Source organism: Phodopus roborovskii, unplaced genomic scaffold, assembly GCF_943737965.1.
Source record: "Phodopus roborovskii unplaced genomic scaffold, PHOROB, whole genome shotgun sequence".
NCBI classification, from domain to species: domain Eukaryota; kingdom Metazoa; phylum Chordata; class Mammalia; order Rodentia; family Cricetidae; genus Phodopus; species Phodopus roborovskii.
This window is the reverse complement of record NW_026125059.1, coordinates 19,837,467-19,862,383: the sequence shown is the minus strand read 5'-3', so window position 1 is coordinate 19,862,383 and position 24,917 is coordinate 19,837,467. Positions and strand designations below refer to the sequence as shown.

The 24,917-nt window shown below is 39.2% G+C and overlaps 1 protein-coding gene across 10 annotated transcripts in view; it reads left to right on the top strand.

Moving 5' to 3' along the window:
- Ralgapb (Ral GTPase activating protein non-catalytic subunit beta) overlaps positions 1 to 24,917 on the top strand; it is a 93,541-nt gene that overhangs the window by 7,191 nt on the left and 61,433 nt on the right. For 8 of the 10 annotated variants that reach the window (XM_051187519.1, XM_051187510.1, XM_051187485.1 and 5 more), the window contains exons 2-6: positions 3,704 to 3,919; positions 9,621 to 9,823; positions 15,339 to 15,502; positions 18,223 to 18,409; positions 21,054 to 21,185. In XM_051187519.1, the coding sequence (XP_051043476.1) occupies positions 3,734 to 3,919; positions 9,621 to 9,823; positions 15,339 to 15,502; positions 18,223 to 18,409; positions 21,054 to 21,185 (872 nt within the window). In that variant the 5' untranslated portion in view covers positions 3,704 to 3,733. Of the gene's footprint in view, positions 1 to 3,703; positions 3,920 to 9,620; positions 9,824 to 11,463; positions 11,482 to 15,306; positions 15,503 to 18,222; positions 18,410 to 21,053; positions 21,186 to 24,917 lie in introns of those variants that run through there. The other 2 variants (XM_051187527.1, XM_051187528.1) reach the window with 2 other exon arrangements.

Below are 24,917 nucleotides of genomic sequence, written 5' to 3'. Positions count from 1 at the left end.
ACCATCTCACTGGTCCTGTTTACTTTTGGTTTTTTTTTTTTTTTTTTTTTTTTTTGTTCTTTTTTGGTTTTTAGCAGAAGGCCTATGGTATCTTTGAACTTGCAGTCTTTGCCTTTCAAGTGTTGGAATTACTGCAGTCTGCCATTATAATCTGCTCCCTTTTTTATGTCTTTAATTTTATGGTTGCCCTTTCTTACTCTCATTCCTATCCACCCAGTTTTCTTATAATCAGTGTCCAATTTATATGCCCCATATCTTTCTTTTTACCCCAAACCTACCATTTTCATCCACTCTCTTGAATCAAAAGTAATTTTTTTCTCTAAATTTCTATAGTTGTTTATAATTTTTGCATTTAGCACCTTAATGTTCCAATTTGCATCATAGTTATTGTGTGTTAAACTGTAACCTAATTGAAAACAGGAACCATATCTCTTAGTCATTTCAACCGTGTTAGCATTGTTCATTGTATGTAATAGATGGTTAAATGAGTCAACTTTCTGATTTCTGCCAGTGACTGAATGGTCACAAATAATCAAGGTGCTGACATTTTTATCAATTCTCTGACATCATTATTAGTATAAACTTAATGCATCAAATTGTACTAATAGTACTACCTTCATTTATCTTTCTAATCTGAAGTTATACATGTTTGCCTAGTTGATATAATATATAATTTTCTTCACTTAATAGCTATCACTCACTGGTTCCTTACTGTTAACTAGGACAAGTCCCAAATATAAGATGTATATAATTCTTTAATTCTTGCAATACCAGTGAAGCAGGCTTTTCTCCCATGAATATTTATTTTTACAAGTATGGGTGCTCAGATACAGGGGACAAGTAACTTTTATGGGACGGAAGAAATGGCTCACATTAAGAGCACTTGTTTCTTTTGTAGAAGACCTAGGTTCAGTTCCTAACCCTGCAGAGCATAACAGTTCCAGAGAACCTGACACCCCCCTGGCCTCTTATAGGCATTGAATACATTAGGTGCACAGGTAGACATGTAGACAAAACAACCATGCATATAAAATAAAATAACTAGTATCCTTCATATGTTAGGAATTGAGGTTTTTCTGAAGACTGAAGTTGCCTTGGTGGAGAACCTATACACAACCAGTGAGTAATTGAACGTGAAGCTCTATAAATAGACTAATAGGCACTCTTAATGGGGAAGAGCTGGTTTTAAGAGTAAAAGTTTTAGCAAACGCATAGTGTCTGAGCTGGGCTTTGAAAAATGAAACTTCATAAGGTGGGTCAAAATTGTCATTCAGTAGAAGTAGCAAAAAACAGTTCTACAGATTATAGTAGATTGGTGGGCTTAGGCAGTTATCAGTAGTCCTTTGAAGCTGTTGCATAGACGCAGGGATTGTGGGACATTGGCCAACAAAATGGTGTGAGAAATTGCAAGGGCTAGAGTTGTGTCTCAGTGGTAAAAGAGTTGCCTAACATACAAAGCCCTGGGTTTGATCCCCAGCATAGTGTGTAAGTAATTTCAATTAGCAAGTTTTTGTCATATTTTTTTTAAATAGAAAAAAAACCTGTAAATTTTACATAAAAGGACAAATGCCTATAATAGCCAATAAAATTTTTAAAATGAATGATGGGGAGATTTTCTTTGCAATTTAAAAATATCTTGTCTTTTGCATAGTACATGACAAAAAAAGTTAGTTCAATTTAATGAAATAAGAATTTTTTTTATTGAAAATTCATATAATATATTCTGATCATTCCTCCCCTCATCTCCTCTCAGATCCTCCTTACTTCTCCAACCATCCAACTCTGCTGTTGTAATTTAAGAAAAGTGGCATTCAAGAGACAGATGCCTTGCAACAGTGTTCAAGCAGAGGTTTTTTTTTAAATTAGGAAAAGGGAAAAGGGGAGCCTAGCCTCTGGAGACAGGAGCAGCAGGAGAGAGAAGAGAGGGAGAGGGGGGAGGAGGGGAGACAACAGATGGAGGGAGAGAAAGAAGGATGGAAGGAGGGCAGGGCCCTTTTAAAAGGGATCATAGTGAATGTACACAGGTGGTGCTCTTAGTGGCTACAGCTGAGGGTGTATCCTGCCAGAACCCCAGGGACAGGTCAGTACAGATGCCTGAATAATAATATCTACACCTTTTCTTCTTTCTTTTTAGAAAACAAACAGGCAAATAAAAAGGGAAACAAGCTGGACAGTGGTGGTACATGCCATTAATCCTGGAACTGGAGATGAAGAGGCAGGTGGATCTCTGTTAGTTCAAGGCCATACTGGTCTATGGATTTCCAGGACAGCCAGAGCTATGCAGAGACACTCTGTCTCAAAAACAAACAAACAGAAAAGGGTGGGTGGACAAACCAGAATAAAATACCCCAAACAAAATGAGAAAGTAAGAAACACACAGACACATAAATGAACTCATAAAAACCACAAAATCAGTAAGATAAAAGATGCCCAGAGAAAGTAGTAAGAGAAAAAAACAGTCCACACAAACATCATTGGCTTTGTTTTGTGTTGGGCGTCGTAGGGCTTACCTTTATGCGTTGTTTGTATACCCAGAGGGACTACATTAGAGAAAACTGATTTTTCCTCTACAAGCTGTTGTCAATTGGAGATAGAGACTCACAACTGGACAATGGGTAGGTAGAGAGTGAGTCTTTGGAATACTGAGTTCAAAATGGGATGTCTTCATCAAACCCCTCTCCTCTGCAGATGAGGAAGTGGAAAGATTGTAAAAGGCAGAGGGGATAGGTGGCACCAAGGATGTATTTTGAGTAGATGATGCCATACCCAGCTGCACACCTGGAAGATAGTCTTTCTTACATTACTTGTAGAAGTAAATTCCAGATGAGCATAAAACTTAAGTGTGACGAACATTGAAGGAGAACCTAAGAGGCTGTGTGTACACATAAATCTCCCTTATCTCCTTAGGGCACTTTGTCTTGCATTTGTTTTCTGGTCTTAGGATTGTTGAAGGGGAGAAGTCCTCACCTCATGGGGGCTTCTGGATCTCAGCTTTCCATTTCTTTGTGTAATGGCATCTTCCTCAGATTTGCTTCAGAGTTTCTGAGGCCTTTTTGTGTTGCTTCCCTTTCCACTACTGATGTTTTGAATCTAGGGCCTTGAGCATGTGAGGCAAGTATTCTGCCACTGGTGTATATTCTCAGTTTCTCCTTTTATTTAATTTTTTTTTTTGAGATGGGGGTCTTACTAAATTGCCTTGGCTGGGCTTGAATTCACTCAGAAGCAGAGGAACTCTGTAATCTAGGTGCCCATACAACTACCTCTCAGGGTTCATCTTGTCACTTGATCTCACAATAGATCAAAACATTTAGATATGTTTTACAGTTTATTTGTAATTAATTATATATGCTTGTATGTGTCTGTGTGGAGTGTGTACATGGGAATGCAAGTTCTTGTACAGGCTAGAAGAGGGCATTGGATTCCCTTGAACTGGAGTTACAGGAAGTGAGCCACCTGATGTAGGTGCTAAGAATTGAGTCAGTTCCTCTGGAAGAGCAGCAAGTATACCCAACCTCTGAGCCATCTCTATAGCCCCTCTAGCCGATTTCTTAATTTTTCTGAAACAATATGATTTTAGAGTCAGTGTGTTGAAGCCTATTTTATTATGTTGCCTAGTATAAGTATATATATTTATATATATACACACACACACATAATTAGCAGTAATCATAATTTGACATGCATATCTGTTTTGTCTTTTCAGGTGCCATTTGGATAGTACTTTAGCGGCACGATGTACTCTGAGTGGCGGTCACTGCATTTGGTGATTCAGAATGATCAAGGCCATACCAGTGTGCTACACAGCTATCCAGAGAGTGTTGGGCGAGAGGTGGCAAATGCAGTGGTCCGTCCTCTTGGGCAGGCATTAGGTACCTCTTCAGTGGCTGGTAGTGAGAGTTTGTTAAAAACTGACAAAGAAGTAAGTGTTTCTTCATTTCATTCCGTGGTGTGAACATGTGAATTGTTTACTAAACATTTAGTATTGACCTTGTAGAAAGTAGTTAAAAATTGTTTTATTATTTTTAATTTTGTATATGTATGTAAGTCTGTGTATGAGTATGTGCACATTAGTGTGGGTGTCTGTGGAAGCCAGTGTTGTTGGATCCCTCTGCAGCTGGAGTTGGGGCCAGTCGTGAGCATAGGGCATGGTATATGGGAATCAAAGTTAGGTCCTCTGCAGGAGCAGTATGCCCTGTTACAGTGCTGACTTTTTAATGGATTGGTGCCTGATTTGGAGTTCTAGTTTTTATATCACTTGGGTTGTATGATGGGACATGGGCCTATGAAGATATAAAGACGGGCTTGTACCTTTTTGCTGTTGACAATTCTCACTGGTCACACCTAGTTCTCCATTTGAGCTAAGTAGTCAAGACAGAGAGTCATGTGTCAGACCCTTAAGCACTAGGCTCAGTCTTCAGATTTCTGTTTCTATTTCCAAGTCCCTGTCCTAGTTAGGGATACTATTGTTATGATGAAACACCAAGACCAAAAGCAAATTGGGTAGGAAAGGGTTTATTTGGCTTACCCTTACTGGTTGTAAGTCTAGGTAGTGGGAACTGGGTTTAGAATTGTGGGAACTGGGTTTAGAATTGCTATTCCTAAACTTGCTGACCAAAGGGATCTTAGGATGACTTGTCTAGGAGATAGTTTTCTGTTCTTGGGTTCAGGGCACTAAGGTGACATTAAACCTCAGTGGGAGTTCTAAAGGAACCCTGAGAATGGTGTGATTCTTTGTATGAGTAGAACTTTGTACTCTCTGCTTTAAAAAGATTATGCATGGTTTTAGGCCTATTCTCAGGACCCCACCCCCCCCTCCATTTTTTGTTGTTGTTGTTTTGTTTTGTTTTATATGTTTTTTTGGTGGCAGGGTTTTATTGTATGTTCCTGACTGGCCTAGAATTCACTTTGTAGACCAGGATGGACTTGAATTTGCCTCTATCTCCCAAGTGTTGGGATTATAGGTATATGCTTTATTATTATTATTAGTAGTAGTAGTAGTAGTATTTGTTGTTGTTGTTGTTGTAACATGAAAAATAAAATATGCAGAGACAGATACTGGGGTTCAAGCTTCAAGCTGAATATCAGAAAAGCAAAGCAGCTGGCCACTAGCTCTCACCTCTAGCTCAGGCTGAAAGGGCTGATCCATGTACAAGCTCTTCATCAAGTCTCAAACTGCTGCTTCTCCTCAGTGTGGCTGGAGAACAAATGCCTCATACTGAATTCTGAAGTTTCCTGCTTCTATCTTTTATAACCTTCTAGTGCTGGGATTAAAGGCATGTGATCTTTACTCTTAGACTGATTCAATCTCATGTATCCCTGGGTAGCCTTGAACTCAGAGAGATCCATCTACCTCTTAATCAGGAGTCCTAGGATTAAAGGTGTGTACCACTACCTCTTAGCTTCTGGCTGATGGGATTAAAGGTGTGTTTCATCAAAGCATGATCTCTATAGTTGGAGGCTGACTTTGCTTCTCTGAATCCCCAGTTAAGCTTTAATAAATCATAAATAATATATCCACTATAAGAAGAAGTAGTAGTATTGTTTTAAAGACAAGGTCTCATTCTATAGATTAGATTGGCCTAGAACTCACTATGTAAATAAAGTAGTCTTAAACTTGCAGTTATTCTCCTGTCTCAGCCTCTCAAGTGTTGGGATTATAGGTATGAGCCACCATGCCTACCTAGCTCTTCTTACTTTTGGTCATTCATGAAATATCAGACTTAGCCTTCAGCTTCAGAGGCCGTTTGTTTATCCTCCCCTGGCCAAGGAGTACCAAAGGTTGAAGTCCTTCAGTCTTTGCAGTTCTCTCATCAGAGTACCCTAGCTTCCTTTGGGCACCCACATAAGCTCTGGCTTTAGTTATGATCCCTTGCTGCCTTCTTAGATGAGATGTCATTTGATAGATGGAAAGTGATCTAGTGTAGCCCTTGGTTATTATCTTTACCACCCTCAGGAGATGCTGAAAAGGTACCGCTTTTCAGATCTTATTATTGTGGGAGAGTTGGGGGAGCAAGGGGACATGTGTGCCCTGGTGCACATGTGGAGGTCAGAGGACAGATTGTGGAGGTCAGTTCTCACTTTTGGTCCTCACAGTCAAACTCAGGCTACAGATGATCAGCAAATGGTTTTACCACTGAGCCATCATGGGCACTTTTCTTTTAGAACAATGAAATTACTATGACATCATCACCAAAGCTAACTTGTCTTCTTTCTTTCATCTAATAATTAGGAATCTGTGGGGGGGGGATGCATTTAGTTTTGGTTTTTCAAGACAGGGTTTCTCTGTACATCAGTCCTAGCTATCCTGGAACTTGATTTGTAGACCAGGCTGGCCTCAGACACACTGAGATCCATCTTCCGCCTTCCTCTGCCTCCCAAGTGTTGGGATCAAAGGCATGTGCCACCACCACCTGGCCTGTAACTCCTTTTAAGATTCCTTTCTGGGGCTGGAGAGATGACTGTGTAGTTCAGGCTGTCTTCAATTTGAGATATTTTTTAAAAATAATTTATTTATTTAACATATATTGGTGTAAAGGTATCAGGCTCCCTGGAACTGGAATTACAGACGTTTGTGAACTGCCATGTGGGAGCTGGGAATTGAACTCCGGTCCTTTGGAAGATTAACCAGTGCTCATAACCACTGAGCCATCTTTTTAGCCATTGAATTTGAGAGCTTGGTTGATAAAGTGCTTCCCGTGGAACATAGAGATCTAAGTTTAATCCTCAGAACCCATGTAATCTGGGCATGGTGCACACACACTTAATTCCAGCACTGCAGAGGCAGAAGTTTGCAGGTCTCTTGAGTTCGAGGCCAGCCTGGTCTACATTGAAAGTTCTAGGCCAGCCAGGGCTAAATATAGCAGAGGGGAACAAGAACCTGGTAGTGGGAAATAGCTAAGGGATGTAATCGGTAAATTAAGACCTGCTATTGGAAAAAGGTTTCACACATAGCTAGAGAATGTAATCAGTAAACTCCAAATCATGGGAGAAATTGTGTTCAGTAAATGATCAGATAGTGCTAAACTGTGAGAAGTAAATCCCAAGTTTGTTACAGAGAGGAGTAAGTTACAGGAAGAATCTATAGCAAGAAACAGCTAATTAATTCACAAGACTACATTCCAATACACCTTGCATCCTGGTTTAATCCTCCAGAAGAATTCTTAATTCTTATGGGTTGGTCTTGTGAAATGAGGCTGATTAATTACTATGTGAGCTTGTGGCTTGTAGCAGGTAGCAGGGACCCTGTCTTGGGGAGAAAGAAAAAAAAAAAAAAAAAAAAAACCCCTACAAAAAGAAAAAAAAAAAAACAGCATAGAGGCATATACTTTAATCACTTTCATTCCGGCCCTGGGGATGAAGAGACAGGAGGGTTCCTGGGGCTCACTGTCCAGCCAGCCTAGCCTAAAGTTTAGTCACAACACACAAGGTGGAGAGCACTTGAGCAGTGACACCTGAGGTAGACCTCTGGCTTCTATATGTAGGCACAGGCACACGTGCATAACATATCCATGCATACATGAATACATCTACACTCTGTTCTCTTATGTGGCTTAACATCCAACATACCTGCTCAGAATTTGTTACAGCCTTACTGCAGTTACAGTTTTCTTTAGTATTTATCACTACTAATCATAAATTGCCTACCTTTGGCCTTTTGTATTTGTTTTTGAGTTAAAGACAAAAGCTTAGTATAGTGATATGCGCTTGAAGTCTCAGCCTTTGGAAGGCTTAGGCAAGAGGATCATGAGTGTCAGACAGCCAGAGCGTTCTAACAAGACCCTGTTCCAGTTCCACCCACCCTCTAACCCCAAAATTCAGCATATGTATTTATCTTGTCAGATTCAAATTTTGCAAGCCTTTAAAGTCTTTGAACCCTGAATTCTATCCAGCAGGCTGACTATCCTTTTTGTCTTTGTGATGTTTACAGATGGTTGTCCATTATATTATTATTATTATTGAGATAGGATCTTTCTGTTTAGTTCAGGCTGTCTTGGACTCAGTGTGTAGCTCAGGCTGCCTTGAACTTGAAATCTCCCTGCTTTAGTATCATGAGTGCTGGGATTATAGGCATGCAGCATCAACCACCTAAATAAAAATTTTGGCAAGGTAGGCTGGTGATATAGATCAGGAGTAGAGTTCTTCCCTGGGTTTAATCCCTAGCAGCACAAAACAGTAGCAGCAACAACTGGAGCTTGGTAGGTGTGGCCTTTGGTAAACCAGCGGCATCGTTTCCCCAATAATTTCAGAACCTTCACCTTGTTACTGTCTTGTGTGGTATTTTGGCCACTTATAAGTCTGGCCATTCTATAATCCATAAAATACCTCTATGCCAGAAACACCCGTTAGTGGGTTGGTGAGACACTTCAAAACTTATGGTTGGAAAACTGGATTCATGTTTCTCATTGGAAGGCAAGGTTTGTCTTCAGCTTCACTATTTATAAACCAGTGGTGGGCTGAATTACTTAAGCATGCTAATTTTTTTTTCTGATGTATGAAATGAGGCCAGTTTACTCTGTTGCACCAGGGTATTGTGGTATTGACATTTATGAAGGTACTGTTTTAACTGCAATGATTGTGTAATTGTTGCTGTCTTCAAAATAAGACTGTTGGTAAAGGAATGAAGTTTATCTGGCTTGATGTGGTCTTTTTGAGCAGCCTGATCATGCACTCTTTTTGTTAAGTGTTTACTGATCATCTGCTTAGTATTTGTCCCAGATTTTTTGTCTGGAATTCACTTAAACCTTTTAGACTTTGGTGTCTAAGAATATAGTTTCTTTTCCAAATTGGGAGAGTTTTTTCCTTTCTCTTAGCATCTAATTTCTCAAAGCACAACAAGTATGTGTTTCAGGTGATCAGGTTAAGTGTGGCTAGATGCCTAGTTAAGACCTTACCCATTCAGTCCCACTTCACTTATATGTGTTCTGTCCATTTTAGTGTTACATTTTTTGACAAAGAAAACAAGTTGTATAAGTTGAATGATTCATCTTCCTTCCTGTCATTTGTTCCTATTGCATAATCTGAAGATGGGAATGTAATTGAGTTTATACATTTGATTTCTTAAATGATATATATTTACATATGCAAATTGAACAATTAAAAATCCTACGTTTTCTTTTTTTTTCTTTTTTTTTTTTTTTTTTTTGGATTTTCAAGACAGGGTTTCTCTGTGGTTTTGGAGCCTGTCCTGGAACTCGATTTGTAGACCAGGCTGGCCTTGAACTTACAGAGATCTGCCTGCCTCTGCCTCCTGAGTGCTGGGACTAAAGGCGTGCTCCACCAATGCCTGGCTACATTTTCTATTTTTATATTTTTAGTATCTGTAGAAAATTGAAAGGATCATTTCATAGAATGAATGGTAATAACATCAAAAGGGTAAAAGCTTACATAGGCTTAATATTTACAAATAATGAATTTGATTTTTCCAGAAATTTGCTTGGCAAATATGACATGAATGTCTAATACATAGAAAGTATGTGTCTAGAGTAAATTTGATATATATGTTAAGATGACTGTAACTTCAACTTAAAGCATCTGGGTACTAGGAGATAATATATTTTAAATTAATCTAGTGAAGTACAGATAAAGATCTATAATCTTTGTGAATATTTTCTTTTGCTTAGGTAAAATGGACCATGGAAGTAATTTGCTATGGACTGACCCTTCCTTTAGATGGAGAGACTGTAAAATACTGTGTTGATGTATATACAGATTGGATTATGGCTTTGGTGTTGCCGAAAGATTCTATTCCATTACCAATTATTAAAGAGCCTAATCTGTATGTTCAAAGTATATTAAAACACCTACAAAATCTTTTTGTACCAAGGTAAGTTACTCCTATCTGGTTATTATCAAGGTCATAATAAAGTATTTGTCAATGTTGCTTTATTAAATATAGGTGCTGATTTTATTGTTAGTCCTTTGAACTTTACTCATTCTCTTATGGATTCTATTAATATGACTAAAGGAGATAGGCTCACAGGTTTACGTAAGGTTTACTAGGAAGTTTTTGTTTGTTTGTTTTGAGATAGCATCTCACTGTGTAGCCTAGAATGGTCTTGAACTTTCTTTATAACCCATGTTGACTCAAATTTACAATCCTTTTGTTTTAGGCTTTTGAGATCTGAGATTATGGGAATGTTCTATCACTCTTAGATTTAGCACAATTTTTTTAATAGCTGGATCTTTATTTTAAATACTTTTTGGCCTTGTTTCTGAACTCTGTAGATGTTGGATAATAAAATGTGTGATGGTGATATATTTCTTTCCCTTGTTAAACATTTCTTTTTATTTTTGCTGGTGTGATAGTGGTGCTGGCCACTAAGCCCAGTGATCGAAGTTTGATCTCTGGGACCCATATATGGTGGAAGGAGAGGAGGACACTTTGGGTGTACTCTGACCTCCATATGTGCCTCATGGTATGTGTGCACACACATGCACACCAGTTAAATATTTAAAATAAATATCCAACGTCTGCATATTTTTGTATATCATAATTCCTTCTTCTTTTCTTTCTTTCTTTCTTTTTTTTCCTGATAAAGTTTCTCTGTGTAGCTTTGGAGCCTGTCCTGGAATTTGCTCTGTAGACCAGGCTGGCCTCGAACTCATAGAGATCCTCCTGTCTCTGCCTCCCAAGTGCTTGGATTAAAGGTATGTGCCACCTCCATCTGGCATATATCATAATTATCTCCACATACACCCAAAGCAACTATTCTTACCTTAACATGATCCTGTGGAGTATGAAGGCATAAAATTAAGCAAACAGGTCAGGCATGGTGGCTCATACCTCTAATCCCAGCACTTTAAAGGTGGAGTCAAGATCAGGAGTTGAAGACAGCCTTTTCTACAGAAGGAGTTGAAGCCCAACCTGAACTATATCATATCATGAGACCCTGTTTCAAAGAATCATTGGATAAAAGTACTTGTCACCAAGTCTGATGGACTAAGTTCACCAGGAGTCTACATGAAAAAAGGAGAGAACTAATTGCTGCTAGTTGGCCCCTTACTTTCACATGTGTGACATGGCATGTATATGTCTTTCCCCCACATATACAAATGTAAAAAATTTTGTTTTGTGAGACAGGGTTTCTCTGTGTAGCTTTGGAGGCTATTCTGGAACTTGCTATATAGATAGATCAGGCTGGCCTCTAACTGACAGAGATCCATCTGCCTCTGCTTCCCAAGTGCTGGGACTAAACCTGTATACTACCACTGCCTGGCACAAGTGTAAAAGTTTGAAATTAAAAGTTTGAAATAAAATTTAAAATCTCTTTTAAAAAAGTAAGCTAACTAAAAAAATGAAGAAATAAAGATACTGGATTTCCTTTTCCTTCCTTCCTTCTTTCTTTTATTTTGAGATAAAGTCTTACTGTAGATCCCTGGCCTGATACTCACTTTGTAGGCCAGACTGGCCTTAAACTTATAGGGATCTACATACCCATGCCTCCCAAGTGCTGGGATTAAGCCTGCATACCCCAATACCTGGTGAGCAAACTGGAAATTACAGACATTTATGGTAAACCAAAAGATTACCCTTGAAAGTTTGTTACTAATTTCTTCTCTATATTCTGAGGTAAAGGTGTTAGATGCCAAAATGCAAGTTATTTATCTTAATATTTTTTTTCTTAATTGTTAAGAATGTTACATTCTAGTCCTGTGTAGTGGCTCATGCATTTAATCCCAAGACTCATGAGGTAGAATTAGGTGGATCTCTGTGAGTTAGAAGCTAGCCTGGTCTATATAGTGAGTTCCAGGTTTGCCAGGGCTACAGATACCCTGTCTCAAAAAATAAACAATAACAACAAAGGAATGTTCCATCTGAGGCTAAAGCTATAGCTTAGCCAGACTATTTACCTGCATACCCAAGAGCTGTGGCTTTCACCTTTAGCATATGTATATATCCTTATGACAGATCTTTGAGAAATATAGAAATGAGTGTGTAGAAAAAAGCAGTAGCTCCCCCACTTGCTCATGAGAGTGTTTTCAGCAATTTTGTGTTTTGTGAAAGAGGCTGTGGGGCTCATCTCCATATGGAAAAGTTTTTGCTAGAGCTTTCAGTCTGGTGAATTACTCAAAAACTGGGTCTTTAAATTTTTAGCTTTGTAAATTTAGAAGGAAATTTTTGTTTTAGAAATCCAAGTTGAAAAAGAAAAGTCTGTTATAACTCTGTTCTATGGATCAGATATAAAATCCTCCATACAAAGTGTCACTCAGGGCCTTCTGGCCCTAACTAACTAGCTGCTGTTCATTTTGTGTGAGTCCTGCTCTTTAGTCAGCCTTGTAAACATTCCCCTAAGTCCCCTCAGAGCTCTTTTCTGTCTTCACCTGTTCTTACATCATTTTCTTTCTCTCTCTGACTATTGCTTGGCTGCCTAACTCGCTCTTCCTGATTTCCAGTAAAGTCTGTCTTAGAAGTGTTATATGACCACACAGACCTTCTGGATCATATCTCCTAGGAATTTGCTTGGTACTTCCCATTTTACTCTTTTATCTCTCATTGTTTTGTTTCATGTCCTTTAACTTGTTATGTTTCATTTTTACATCTAACCAACTTGAAGACAGGAATTCAGTCCACTTTCTGTATTTGGGGGCATCTATAATAAGTATAATGTAGTACTGGCCTTACGTACGGATTAAATGTTTGTTGCTTGTATTTGTTGGCCTTAAATGGAAACAACAGGAAATGTATATTTGCAGCTAAGCAGGCTTGTCTAAAATGGTATAGTTTTAATCTTTCTTGTTATCCCACCAGAAAATTAATTTACAATATTTTTCCCTCTGTGGATGAAATGATCTTGTTTGGAATGTTGTCACTGTATATCTCTTTCATCTCTTTCCTTTTCATGCTCAGTTTGTATTGCTAAAAAACAGTAATGGAATTTGAATAAATTGTGCTTTGATTTTACTTTCTCTTTTGAAAAGTATAACTGTAAATGTTTTTATTATTTGATAATCAGCCTGTTTCTCAGAAGTATGTGTACATGTAGGTCAGTGAATTCTGAAAGGCACTGATTTAAGTATTAGAGTTATGAAGATTAAGTGAATTTTTCAATGCTATATATTGGGACTTCTGATCTAATCTTCAATTACTAGAAGTTTCAGTTTAAAAAAATTAGATAGTTCATCCAGTTGTATCAGAACTTGCTTACTTAGTTGTTTTTATATGAACTGATTCTCAAAATAGAGGAAACTGCCTTTACCTTTTGTTAGAGATTAAGTTAATTTGACTTTTTTTTTTTTTTTTTGCCCATTAGCCTAACTTTTTTCATAATTGAGTAAAAAATGAGTACCAGTTGAAACTGGAATTTTAATTGCTTAGATATATGCACTAAAAAAAAAAAAAAAAGGAGAATCTTTAAGAAATGCAGTATCCCTCCTCCATCCACATGCATATGTCTCCAGAAGCAACAGTCCACAATTTCTTTTCTTTTTTTCTGTAAAAAGTAAAAAAGCTAGCTAGTAAATGTTTCCTATATTACAGGCCATATGGTGTTGTAACTCCTCAGCTCTGTGGTAGAGCAGAAAAATGGCCATAGATTACTAAATTAAGAAACAAAAACTTTACTTGCAAAGGCAGCTGGGGAGATAGCTCAGCAGTTAATTATACTGGCTGTACTAGAGGACCTGGGTTTGATTCCTAGCACTCTACTTGGTGGCTCACAACCTTCTGTAACTCTAGTCCAGGGGATCTAATTTGACCTCTGTGGGCAGTACACATACCTGGTACACAGACATACCTGAAGGTAGAATGCCCGCAAAAAAAAGTAAAAATAAATAATAGAGTGTTACAAAGGCAGGTGTTAGTCAAGTTCACCTCTAGATGACTGTGGATGGACATCTCCCTCTCCATGTATGTGTCTATATGATCCATGCATAAGTGTTGATACACCCACCTCCAGAGATCAGAGGAGGAGATTGGGTATCTTCCTTTGCTTTATTCCCTTGAGACAGGGACTTTTTTGAACCAGAAGCTTGCCATTTTAGCTAAGTTGCCTGGCTAGTGAGCTTCCAGAATCCATTGTCTCCACCCCATAATATTGGTTTGCAGGTATGCACAGCCATGTCCAGCCTTTTGTGTGGGTGCTAGGAATTCAAACTTAGGTCCTTGGGATTGAAACTTAGATCCTTTTATGATTTTACAGTGAGTGATGTTGCTTATTGAGCTATCTCTCTGGCCCAGCTTTGATTTCTTTAGGAAACATTTAGTCATTTAGTTGTGTCATTTGTATGCAACTTTAAGGTAGGATCCAGATTTCTGTGTTATGGCCAGTGTCTAAGTAGTGGGAGTTTTAACAGATGATTTGCTGGCATTTCTTCAGGACTCTCTAGCTCTTTGTGTCGTCACAATTTATAGAAATTGACTTTAAATGACTTTAGAGTTTATATCTGTATTGTATTGGGTTTATTGTGAGAAAGCCAAAGGCCAGATCACCAATCGTTTAAGCTGTTCTTTAAATTCTCAGGTGGGGCAGCTTGGAAAGTGAGGCAAGGTCTAGGCTCTGGACCTCTAGCTATCTCTTCCACCCAATTTTATGGAATAGTTATTTTCTTCTCTTTCTCCCTTTCTTTTTCAAGACAGGATCTTACTATGTAGCTCTGGCTGTGCTGGAACTCACTCTGTAGACCAGGCTGGCCTCCAACTCACAGAGATCTTCCTGCCTCTGCCTTTCAAGTGTGGCTATTAGAGGCATTGTGTCACCACCCAGCAAGTCTTCTCTTAGGGAGCAAATGTGTCCTATGGACTAAAGAGAATTTTGCAACTGTTGTTTGGGGAACCCTTGGATCCGTTTGGAATGCTGTGTTTTTATTAAAGCCAGGGTAGCAGGTGTTCTCCACTGAGGAAATGCTGTCATGTCTTGTCAATTTTGGACACTCCTTTGGGCCTTGTAATACTAGCTTTAGGGTGACTGTGAAAACTGTAAACACTTGAATTCTGTGAATGTGTGTTTCAGAAAACTGAAAAAGAATGTAAGGGTTTTCCAGCTCCAGTGTGAGATCAGAGGTAACTAGGTATTTACTAATCGAGCAGAAACTAGTTGAATAGCTGCTCTTCTGTGCCAGACACATTTCAGAAAGAAAATCCAGGGGTGAAGTTTGCATGCCAGATTTTCCTTTTTTCTCACAGAAGCTAATTTCTCACTGGAGAGGTAGGTGGAGGTCTCAGGGTACTGAACTGAATAATGGGGGGAAACTAGCTGTAAACCGAGGAGAGTTGTACTGTCCACTGGTACTTAGGCAATGTCATTGGACTGACCACTGTTCTATGTCAGTAAGCTTCCTGTTCTTTGGCTGTTGCTGTCTCTCTTCCAGGCCTGTCAGTGATATCTGTCTGTCTTCTTCAGACAGGAACAAGGCTCCAGTCAGATCCGACTATGCTTACAGGTTCTGAGAGCCATTCAGAAACTGGCCCGTGAGTCATCCATCATGGCTCGAGAAACCTGGGAAGTTTTACTGTTGTTTCTTCTGCAAATTAATGACATTCTTCTGGCCCCACCAACTGTTCAAGGTTTGTTAATTAACCTTTTTGCCTTATATTTCTGAATTCCAAACATAGTTCACATTTAAACTTAGTGAATGATAGACTCAGTGGACTTTTTAAGTTTTAGTAAGACTGTTGACAAACAAAAGTTATCAATTAATACTGGAAAGACACAATATGGGCTGGGTGTGGTGGCAGAGCATGCCTTTAATCCCAGAGCTCAGGAGGCAGAGGCAGGTGGATCTCTGAATTCAAGGCCAGCTTGCTCTATATAGTGAGTTCCAGGCCAGCTAGATTGACATAGTGAGACTGTAATAATACAGGGCAAGGTGGGACCTTTAGCAGGCCCCATGTTGAGTGAGGGATAAATGGCAGGTGAGAGACAGACAGAGACCTGTAGACAAAACTTATGTGGGAAGTTTATTGGGGGAAGGTAAGGGAGTAAAGGACAGGAAGAGAGAAGGGAGAAAGAGAGACAGAGGCAGAGGGTTGCCTCCTCAGAGAAACAGCAGGAAAGAGATAAAGTAGATGGAGCTTGTCTCTTAAAGAGACCTTTGTACCTGCATACAGAGCCAGGGTGCTTCCTGTCTTTGTGCCATGTGGGGCCATGTGCCATGTGCCATGTGGGGGGTGGGGCTGGGTTTGTAATTGCATGGATGCTAACAGAGACTCTGCCTTTAAAAAGTCAGGCAGTGGTGGTACATACCTTTAATATTATCACAGGGGGCACAGGCAGATCTCTTAAGTTTGAGGACAGTCTGGTGTACACAGCAAGTTCCAGGACAGCCAGGGCTATACAGAGAAACCATGTCTGGGGGAGGTGGGGGAGGGGTGTGTGTGTATATGTGTGTGTGTGTGTGTGTGTGTGTGTTATTTTACCTTCACGGATTACTTTGCTAATGTAGAGAAGGACTCATAATTAAGCATGTTGGAGACGGATAGGAACAATTAGCTTTTTTTTGCAGTAGTATAGAGCCTCTATAGGAAACAGAAAATGCTAAATTAGGATCTATGATAATATACTGGGTGAAAAAGTTGTTGTTAGATTAGATAGTGTTATCGTAGTAGATAATAGGTAGATAGCTTGATAGTGATGATAGTGAGTGAGTGTGTGTGTGTGTGTGTGTGTGTGTGTGTGTATGTATGTATGCTTTGTTTTCTCCCTGAGGTACTTAAGCAAGTGACCCAGGGCCTTGTCCGGCAAACACTTAACCACCAAAACTGAGCTTTACCTCCAGCCCTGAAAACATATTGTTTGGAAAATAAAACCTTCAAAGTCTTAAGGAGTTTGGTTTGGAAGTACGACATTTATTAGCTAGCCATTAAAAGCCTCTAGTTTTAGGGGCTGGAGAGATAACTTAGCAGTTAAGAGCACTGGCTGCTGCTGTTCCAAAGGTTCTGAGTTCAATTCCTAACAACGATTTGGTGGCTCACAACTGTCTGTAAAGATCTGGTGCCCTCTTCTGGCATACAGGCATACATTCAGGCAGAACATTGTATACATATAAATTAAAAAAAAAAAAAAAAAAAAAAAAAAAGAAGCCTCTAGTTTTATATAGTTTTGCAGCATTTCAGAAGTCCTGCTTTGTACATTAAGGCAGAGTATACATAAACTATAAGTTATAAACTTATAGTTCCAGGTTCTGTTGTTTTTACTCTCTTTATATTCTCTCTACTAACAAAAGTTAGTGTGCCCTTGTGTTGTCAAATAGATGCAGTGACCAAGGAAGGGTTTAGAAGGAATCATGGAATTGTAATGTGGGAAATGACCCATAATAGGAATACAGTTGATCTGGTAATGATAATAGCTTGACAGCCATAGCACAGATTCATTGGCTCTCTGCTGTTGGTTCCTCATGTCAGTGACTTGATCTCAGAAGTGTGAAATCAGGTAACGTTTCCCTTCCTTGAGCTTTTTTATTATTGGAACTTTGATTTTGCTTGTTTGATGCGCACATTCTATTTACTCTTCCTTCTAGTCCTAACTTTACTTTCTTGAGCTGTGCAGATTAAAGTTCACTGTCCCTTCTGGTTTCAGGGCTTTGACTAGAAGGACAGCTCTGCATTCTGTTTAAGATTTGCCCTTGCCTGGTGCCATAGCTTAGCTTTCCTTTTGTCTTTTTCCACTCAGGAGCAGCTTTAAGTACCTGGAGCTTTTTGTTACAAACTTTGGAGTCAGGGAGACTTGGCATTTGTTCTGGTTCCTTTTTTATTAGCTGAATGGAGTGGGGACATACTGGCATGGTGGCTCTCACAGCTACAATCCTAGCACTGGACAGGTGGAAGCAGTAAGATTAGAAGTTCAGGGTTACCCTTTGCCACACAGCTAACTTGAGTTACATTATAGGACTGCGTCTTTAAACAAAAAACTAATAGGTATTTATAAATACCTGTCCTATAGAAAGAAGTGGGAGGATTCTGTTGAGGTAATGTGTGACTTGTAGTGATCACTCATTGTTGGCATTCATCTTTTCCTTTCTCCTGTTTCTCCCATGCTGGAACCTTAAGATCTGCACTAAAAACTAGCAGGACAGTTTGAAAATTCTCAAAAAGTAATCATTGATGTTCTCTGTGATTCTTTCATAAGAGCTTGCTCCCAAACTTCTCAATTTAGTTATTAGAAGAATTGATATTAATATTATAACTTTAATTTTTGATCAATTTCCCCATATAATCAATGAAAGATTCTTCTTTAAAAATAAATACACCAAAGATATGTTTTTGTTTTTTGTTTTTCCATTGACCAGGTGGCATTGCTGAGAACCTAGCAGAGAAGTTGATTGGTGTTCTCTTTGAAGTTTGGTTGCTAGCTTGCACCCGGTGCTTCCCAACGCCTCCTTATTGGAAGACAGCCAAGGAGATGGTGGCTAACTGGAGGCACCACCCTGCAGTGGTGGAGCAGTGGAGCAAAGTCATCTGTGCACTCACATCCAGGTAGGCCCTTGCTTTCCTAATGCATGTGCCCTTGGGGCGACTCTCCTAGGTTCTCTCTTGATAGAATGTATTTTGAAAAGCCTGGACCCGTCATTATTGTACTTTTGTAGACTGAGCCAATGTAAAAGAAATAAGGAAGCCAGGGAGGTGGCTCATGGCATAGGCACTTGCCATGCAAGCCTCACAACCTGAGTTTGATCCCCAGAACTCATGTAAAGGTGAAAGGAGAGAACAGATTCCACAGAGTTGTCCTCTGATCCCAATGTGGTGGTATGTTGTGGTGATGGCTAATACTGTGTCTTTTAATTAGTTTTGATTGCAAAAGCCATATGGACTGATAATAAAATAATTGGAAAATATAGAGTGAAAGGAACATCCCATCATTTAAAATTGTTTTTAAATGTATGGAAATGTTAAAAAAAAAACTTTCCCCATTTCCCTTTTATTAAAAACAATGAGGTGGGGTGATGATGAAGAGATGCTCAGTGGTCTAAGAGCATTGGCTGCTTTTCCAAAGGACTGGGTTCAATTCCCAGAACTCACACAGCAACCTACAATTGTCTGTAACTCCAGTTCTGAGGAATCCAACACTCTCACGCAAACATACATGCAGGCAAAACACCAGTGCACATAAAATAAAACCAAATTATTAAAAGCATAACAAAACAAAAAACTGATTTAATACTGTTACCTATGTTTTTCATTTGATGCCTGATTTGAGTCATTTTAATTGCCTGAATTTATTTGTAAATAATTTTTGAGGTTGTGTTTTTAGTTAGTTTTGTAGTCTTATATAATTAATAATTTATATTTTGATAAAAATTCTGTTCTGAATGCTTTTTACTTTAGAAATTTTGTTGAAGGAATAGTTTATACAGTTTTATATATATTTTGATGTTTTACTAAGATAAAATCCTTAGAGACAGAGTAATTGAGACAAATGGCTTTGAAAAGTCCTAGTACATGTAGAATATTACTATTAGTAAATAAGTTGTTGAAATCAGTTAGCTTTTATGGTACATAATAAAAATGTACTATATTTTAAACATACAAATACTAAGTTCTGGACTTCCTATAAAGTTGTTGTGAATAAATTATACCTTTGTTGTATTGAAGGATTTACAGTAGTATCAATTTTTTAAAAGTAATAGAAAGCTGGTGTAGTAGCATACACCTTCAATCCCAGCATTCAGGAGGAAGGAGCAAACAGATCTCTTGAGTTTGAGTCCAACCTGGTCTTACATAGTCAATTTCATGCCAGCCAGAACTACATAGTAAGACCCTGCCTTAAAACAGACAAACAAAAACCATAACCATCCAAACAAAACAGGAAAAAAATAATTTATATATTACTTCCATGTTTAATGATGTAATTATTTAGGTACAATAACAAAAATACATAATTTATTACTTGCAAGTAATATAAATAATAAGTTAACTTAAACAGTGTGAATATTTCTGATAAAAGTTTATTTCATCTTATAAAAGCTGGAAATCCCTTGTAGTTTATCATTTTTACAAACCAGGATTTTCATATAGCTTTTTCACTTAGGTGAGGTATGTTAAATCTGTTTTCTCATATAATGGTTGAATGTATGCTTAATTTTGTGAATAATGGACTTGGTAGCTGCACCTGATGGTACAGAACTATATAACCTTTGTTAATCGGGAAGAGACAGTAGGATCAGAAGTTCATGGCCAGCTTCTACAATTTAATGAGATGTTGTCTCAAAAAATTAAAACTGGGACTAAATTAAATTAAAATCACTCAGTGATAGAGCACTTGCCTAGAATGTTTGAGCTAGGTTCAGTCCTTAATAGCATGAAAAGAAAATCAGAGAGAGAAAGAGGGAGAGAGAGGGAGAGATCATAAAAGAGGGAGCCATTATATGTTTCAAGAGAAAACTCGACTCTAGAGAAACATCCAGAGACCTACAAGACTGACCCCAACATTTTGAGCAACAGTGGAAAGGCTATCATAAATGCCCTTCCCCGATAATGAGATTGATGACTAACTTATCCACCATCATAGAACCCTCATCTAGTAGCTGAAGGTAACAGAAACAGACACCCACAGCTAAACATTGAGCTGAACTGGAATACAGATGCAGAGAGGGAGGACAAGATTAGGCTACAGAAATCCACAGAGACAGCTGACCGGAACAAGGAGGAACTAATGGGTCTCCAGACTGATAGCTGGGAAACTAGCATTGGACAGACTCAGACCCCCTGAACATGGGTCTTAGCTAGAAGGCCTGGGCAGTCTAAGGGACCTTTGACAGTGGAACCAGGATGTATCCCTGGTGCACAAAAAGACTTTGGGAGCTAAGGGATACTCCCTTAGCCTAGAGTCAGGAGGGAAGGCCTGATCCCTATTCCAAATGACTTGACAGATTTAGATGACCCCTCCTGGAAGGCATTGCCCTACATGTGGATTGTGGGGGGGGGGGATGGGATGGGAGGGGGTATGGGAGGATGGAAGAGAGGGAGGGATGGAGGGAAGGAGAGGGAACTTGGATCGCTATGTAAAATAAGAAAAATAAATAAATAAATAAAAAAGAAAGAAGGGGGAGGGGGGACAAAACCCAAGACCAAAACCTGAAAGAGAGAAATGGACTTAGTGGTGTGTGGCTTTATTTTTCAGATTGCTCCGCTTTACATACGGTCCTTCATTTCCTCCTTTTAAAGTTCCCGATGAAGATGCCAATCTGATCCCTCCAGAAATGGACAATGAGTGTGTTGCACAAACATGGTTTCGATTTTTGCACATGTTAAGGTATTGTCATGTTATTTCATGTGTTCTTTACCCAATAAGTGTCTTAGACAAGAGCCATACTGCTCTGTTGGAATGCATCATGTGAATGCTAAATACAGTCCGCTGGATGGAGCCAAACTGGACAGTAGTGCATGTCTGCATGCTGATACATGTCTGCATTGTGCATCTCCTGCTGTCCCCATTCTTGTGTGGTTAGGTTGCCCTTGCTCTCTTTGAACCCTCTCTAGAAGCTTGTTCTCTGGCCTGTTGTTCATCTTAGATGATGATTTCTCTCCTAGGATTATGTCATGTTCTTTGGGAATTTCACCATGCCGTGTTCCTTTCTTTGTCAGTACTGGTTCGTTAGTCTTGATCTCAGTGCCCTTCTCTAGTAGCCTCATTTAAAATTTCTCTGAAAAATAGACCTTACATTTTACAGAAGAGTAAATCTCCCTCCCCTCCTGCTATTTCTTTTTAAAGTGACATTTGTTTAGTTTGTGTTTATATTAAGATGTAAGTGTGGGTGCAGGTACATGTGTGGCACATATATGAGGCCCCAAAGCCAACCTTGTAAAGTTGGTCTTCTTCTACTTTACATGGGTTCTGTGAGTTGATCTCAGGCCATCATGCTTGCATCATCCAATGAGTGGCAAGTGCTTTAGCCCACAAACATCTCATTGGCTCAATAAAATAAAACTTTTAGAAAGAGAACAGAGGAGGAAAAGGAAAGTATAAGATAGCATAGACCCTATCAAATACAAGAACTGTGGTATATCTAGGATCCACTTTTAAATCTTCCTTTAAAAATATTTTTATTTATGTGTTTGTATATGTATTTCTGTGTACGAGTGTATGCTGTGTATTTGGGTACCCTTAAGTAGCAAAAGAAAGAATCACATCCCTAGAACTGGAGTTAAAGAAGATTGTGAGTCATGACGTGGATGCTGGTAACTAAACTAGGGTCCTCTGGAATAGCAGTATGTACTCCTGACCATTGAGCCATCTCTCCAGCCTCTTTTTTAAACATTTTGTTTATTTGGTGCTAGGAATTGAACTTGACTTTGCACATGCTAAGTATGTAGTCTACCACTTAGATATACTTCCCTCCTTTATTTTTTTGAGACAGGGCCTTGCTGTGTAGCTCAGGCTGGCCTGGCCTTGAACTTACAATCCTTACCTTAGCTTTCTGAGTACTGGGATTGAGGCACCATGCTTAGTTTCCCTGCAGTCCCCCTTTTAAGAATTTTACATAGCTAACAGAAGTATTTTATTCACAAAATTTGCATATTTCTTACATCGTTGCTGCTAAGATAGTGGGAAGCTAGCCTTTTTTGTGTTGCTATATCCTTATATGAGGCAGGAGCATTACAAGTTTGAAGCCAGTATGGGCTATGTAGTGGGTTTCACACTAGTCCAACACTTCATTGTGAGACCCTGTTCCAAAAAAGTTTTCTTTTAACTAAAAAAATGTTGTATAATATTTTCTAATTTCATATTCGTAATTGATCTGTTAGGTTTTGTCTTTGTTCTTGGGGTAACACTGATGTTTTTGTCAGGGTTTGTTTTCTTATAAATAATAAAAGCTTGGATAAGCACATGTACACACACACACACACACACACAACATATGCACGCACGCATGCATGCACGCACTGGTGTGAGGGAGGTTACTATGAATCTATGGAAAGCCCTATTAGGCTCTTAAGAAATAGCTGGGGAAAGGTCAAGCTTTTAGTTTTATTCTTGAATCAAGAAGACTCAGACTTCCCTTTCTCAGCTTTCGTACTTCTATTTTATTTGTTATTTATTTTTGGGGACAGGGATTCTCTGTGTAGCTTTGTAGACCAGGCTGGCCTTGAACTCACAGAGCTCCACCTGCCTCTCCCTTCCAAGTGCTGGGACTAAAGCTGTGTGCCATCACTGCCTGGCTTCTTCTCTTTTATGTACATATTATCTCTGGCATACTGTTTCCCCTGTTTCTGGTTTTCTCTGCCTTTCAGGAGTGTGTGACTCATTGGTATTAGTGGCTGTAACACTATGTGGCTCCTGTTCTAGCTCTTTTAGTTACTAGGACATTCCCTTTGCTCAGACTCTCAAAAGAGATGCTTTAGGCAGGCAGTGGTGGCATGCCTTTCATTCCAGCACTCAGGAGGCAGAGGCAGAGAGTTTGGCAGAGAGAGGCAGAGAGGCAGGTAGTTCTCTGTGAATTTGACGCCAGCCTGGTTTATAGAGGGAGTTCCAGAACAGCTGGGGCAACACAGAAAAACCCTGTCTCGAAAAGCAGGCAAACAAAAAAGGCCCCAAACCACCCCATCCACTGAAAAAAAGAAATATAGATTAGGCCAAATTCCTTTTGTTAATTAGGCTAAAATGATGGTGGGTTTCTTACAGACCTTTGGATGGACTGACTCCTTTGGATAAGTTCTATGTCTTTGTTTAAGTGAGCTGTGGATGACTTAAGAGGATCACTCAGGAGGGACCACTTTGTCCATTGGCAGATTTCCTGGGAAGAGAGCTGAAAGCTGTTGTTTTGTTACACTTCTAGGATAAAGCTGGAGAAGGGGGGAGGGTGCCCCGTTGGGGGGGTTCTCAAGGGAAGGACCACATGGGAGAGCATAGCAGGTTCCATAGCAGGAGAGGGTGATCAAGGTGGAGGAAATAACATGCCAGGCAGAAGGGGGAATGAGGAGGAAGAGAAAAGAGACATAGAGACACGGGGAACAAAAGAGAAGAGAGGGAGAGGTGAGGAGTAAAGGGCAAAAGAGAGATTGTAAGTGGGCGGGGTCTGTCTTTTGAAGGGGTCCTTTACACCTGCCAGCAGACTAGTACTCATGGAACCCTGGGCTGACCAGAGTACTGCCTGAGTGCATTCTGCCAGGTGATAGGGGCAGGCCAGCGTAATGCCTGAATCCTTACAAAAGCCATGTGGAATACAAATATAATCTTGTTCAGTATGGTAACTTCATCTTTTTCTAGGAAAACAACTAGATTCCCATTGATTTTACTAGTGTTATTCTCGCTTGCACTTGTTGGTATGTCCAAACATACAGACAGATATTTATATTAAAATTTTCTTAATTTTGACTTTAGTTTTCTATTATTTAGTTCCAAACATTAGAAAAAAAAATATTCATTCTTTCTCTTCCTTCTCTCCTTCCCTCCCTCCTTCTATCCGTCCCTTCCACTTTCTTTCTTTTCTTGTTTCTTCTTAGACAGGGTTCCTCTGTGTTATGTCTGAGCTGTCCTGGAATTCTCTTTGTAGACCAGGCAGGGCTTGAACTCACAGGGATCATCCATCTGCTTCCTGAGTACTGAGATTAAAGGCGTGCACCACCACTGACCATCAGAAAAAATATTCTAAAACATTAAAACTTTCTTGTCTTACTTTGATTCTCATTCTATGAAGAAAGTAGGTTCTTATTTTAAAATAAATAAAAGAACAGGCTGCTCATGATGGCTCATACCTTTAAACCGAGCACTTGGGAGGAAGAAGCAGGAAGGCAGAGGTTGGGCAGCAGAGTTGAAGGCCAGCATGGTCTGTATAGACAGCTTTGGGCCAAGCAGGGCTACATAATGAGACCCTGTCTCAACAAAAAGAAAAACGTTGTATTAAATTCTCAAAGAATTAATAAAAATTATTTAAAAAGCAAATGAACAAACCTGCAAGCCTATGAAGAAGCATTCATGTTTGAGTCCCTAGCTCATCAAATACAGTCACTTTCTTCTTCACATCAAAGAAACGGGCACAAATAG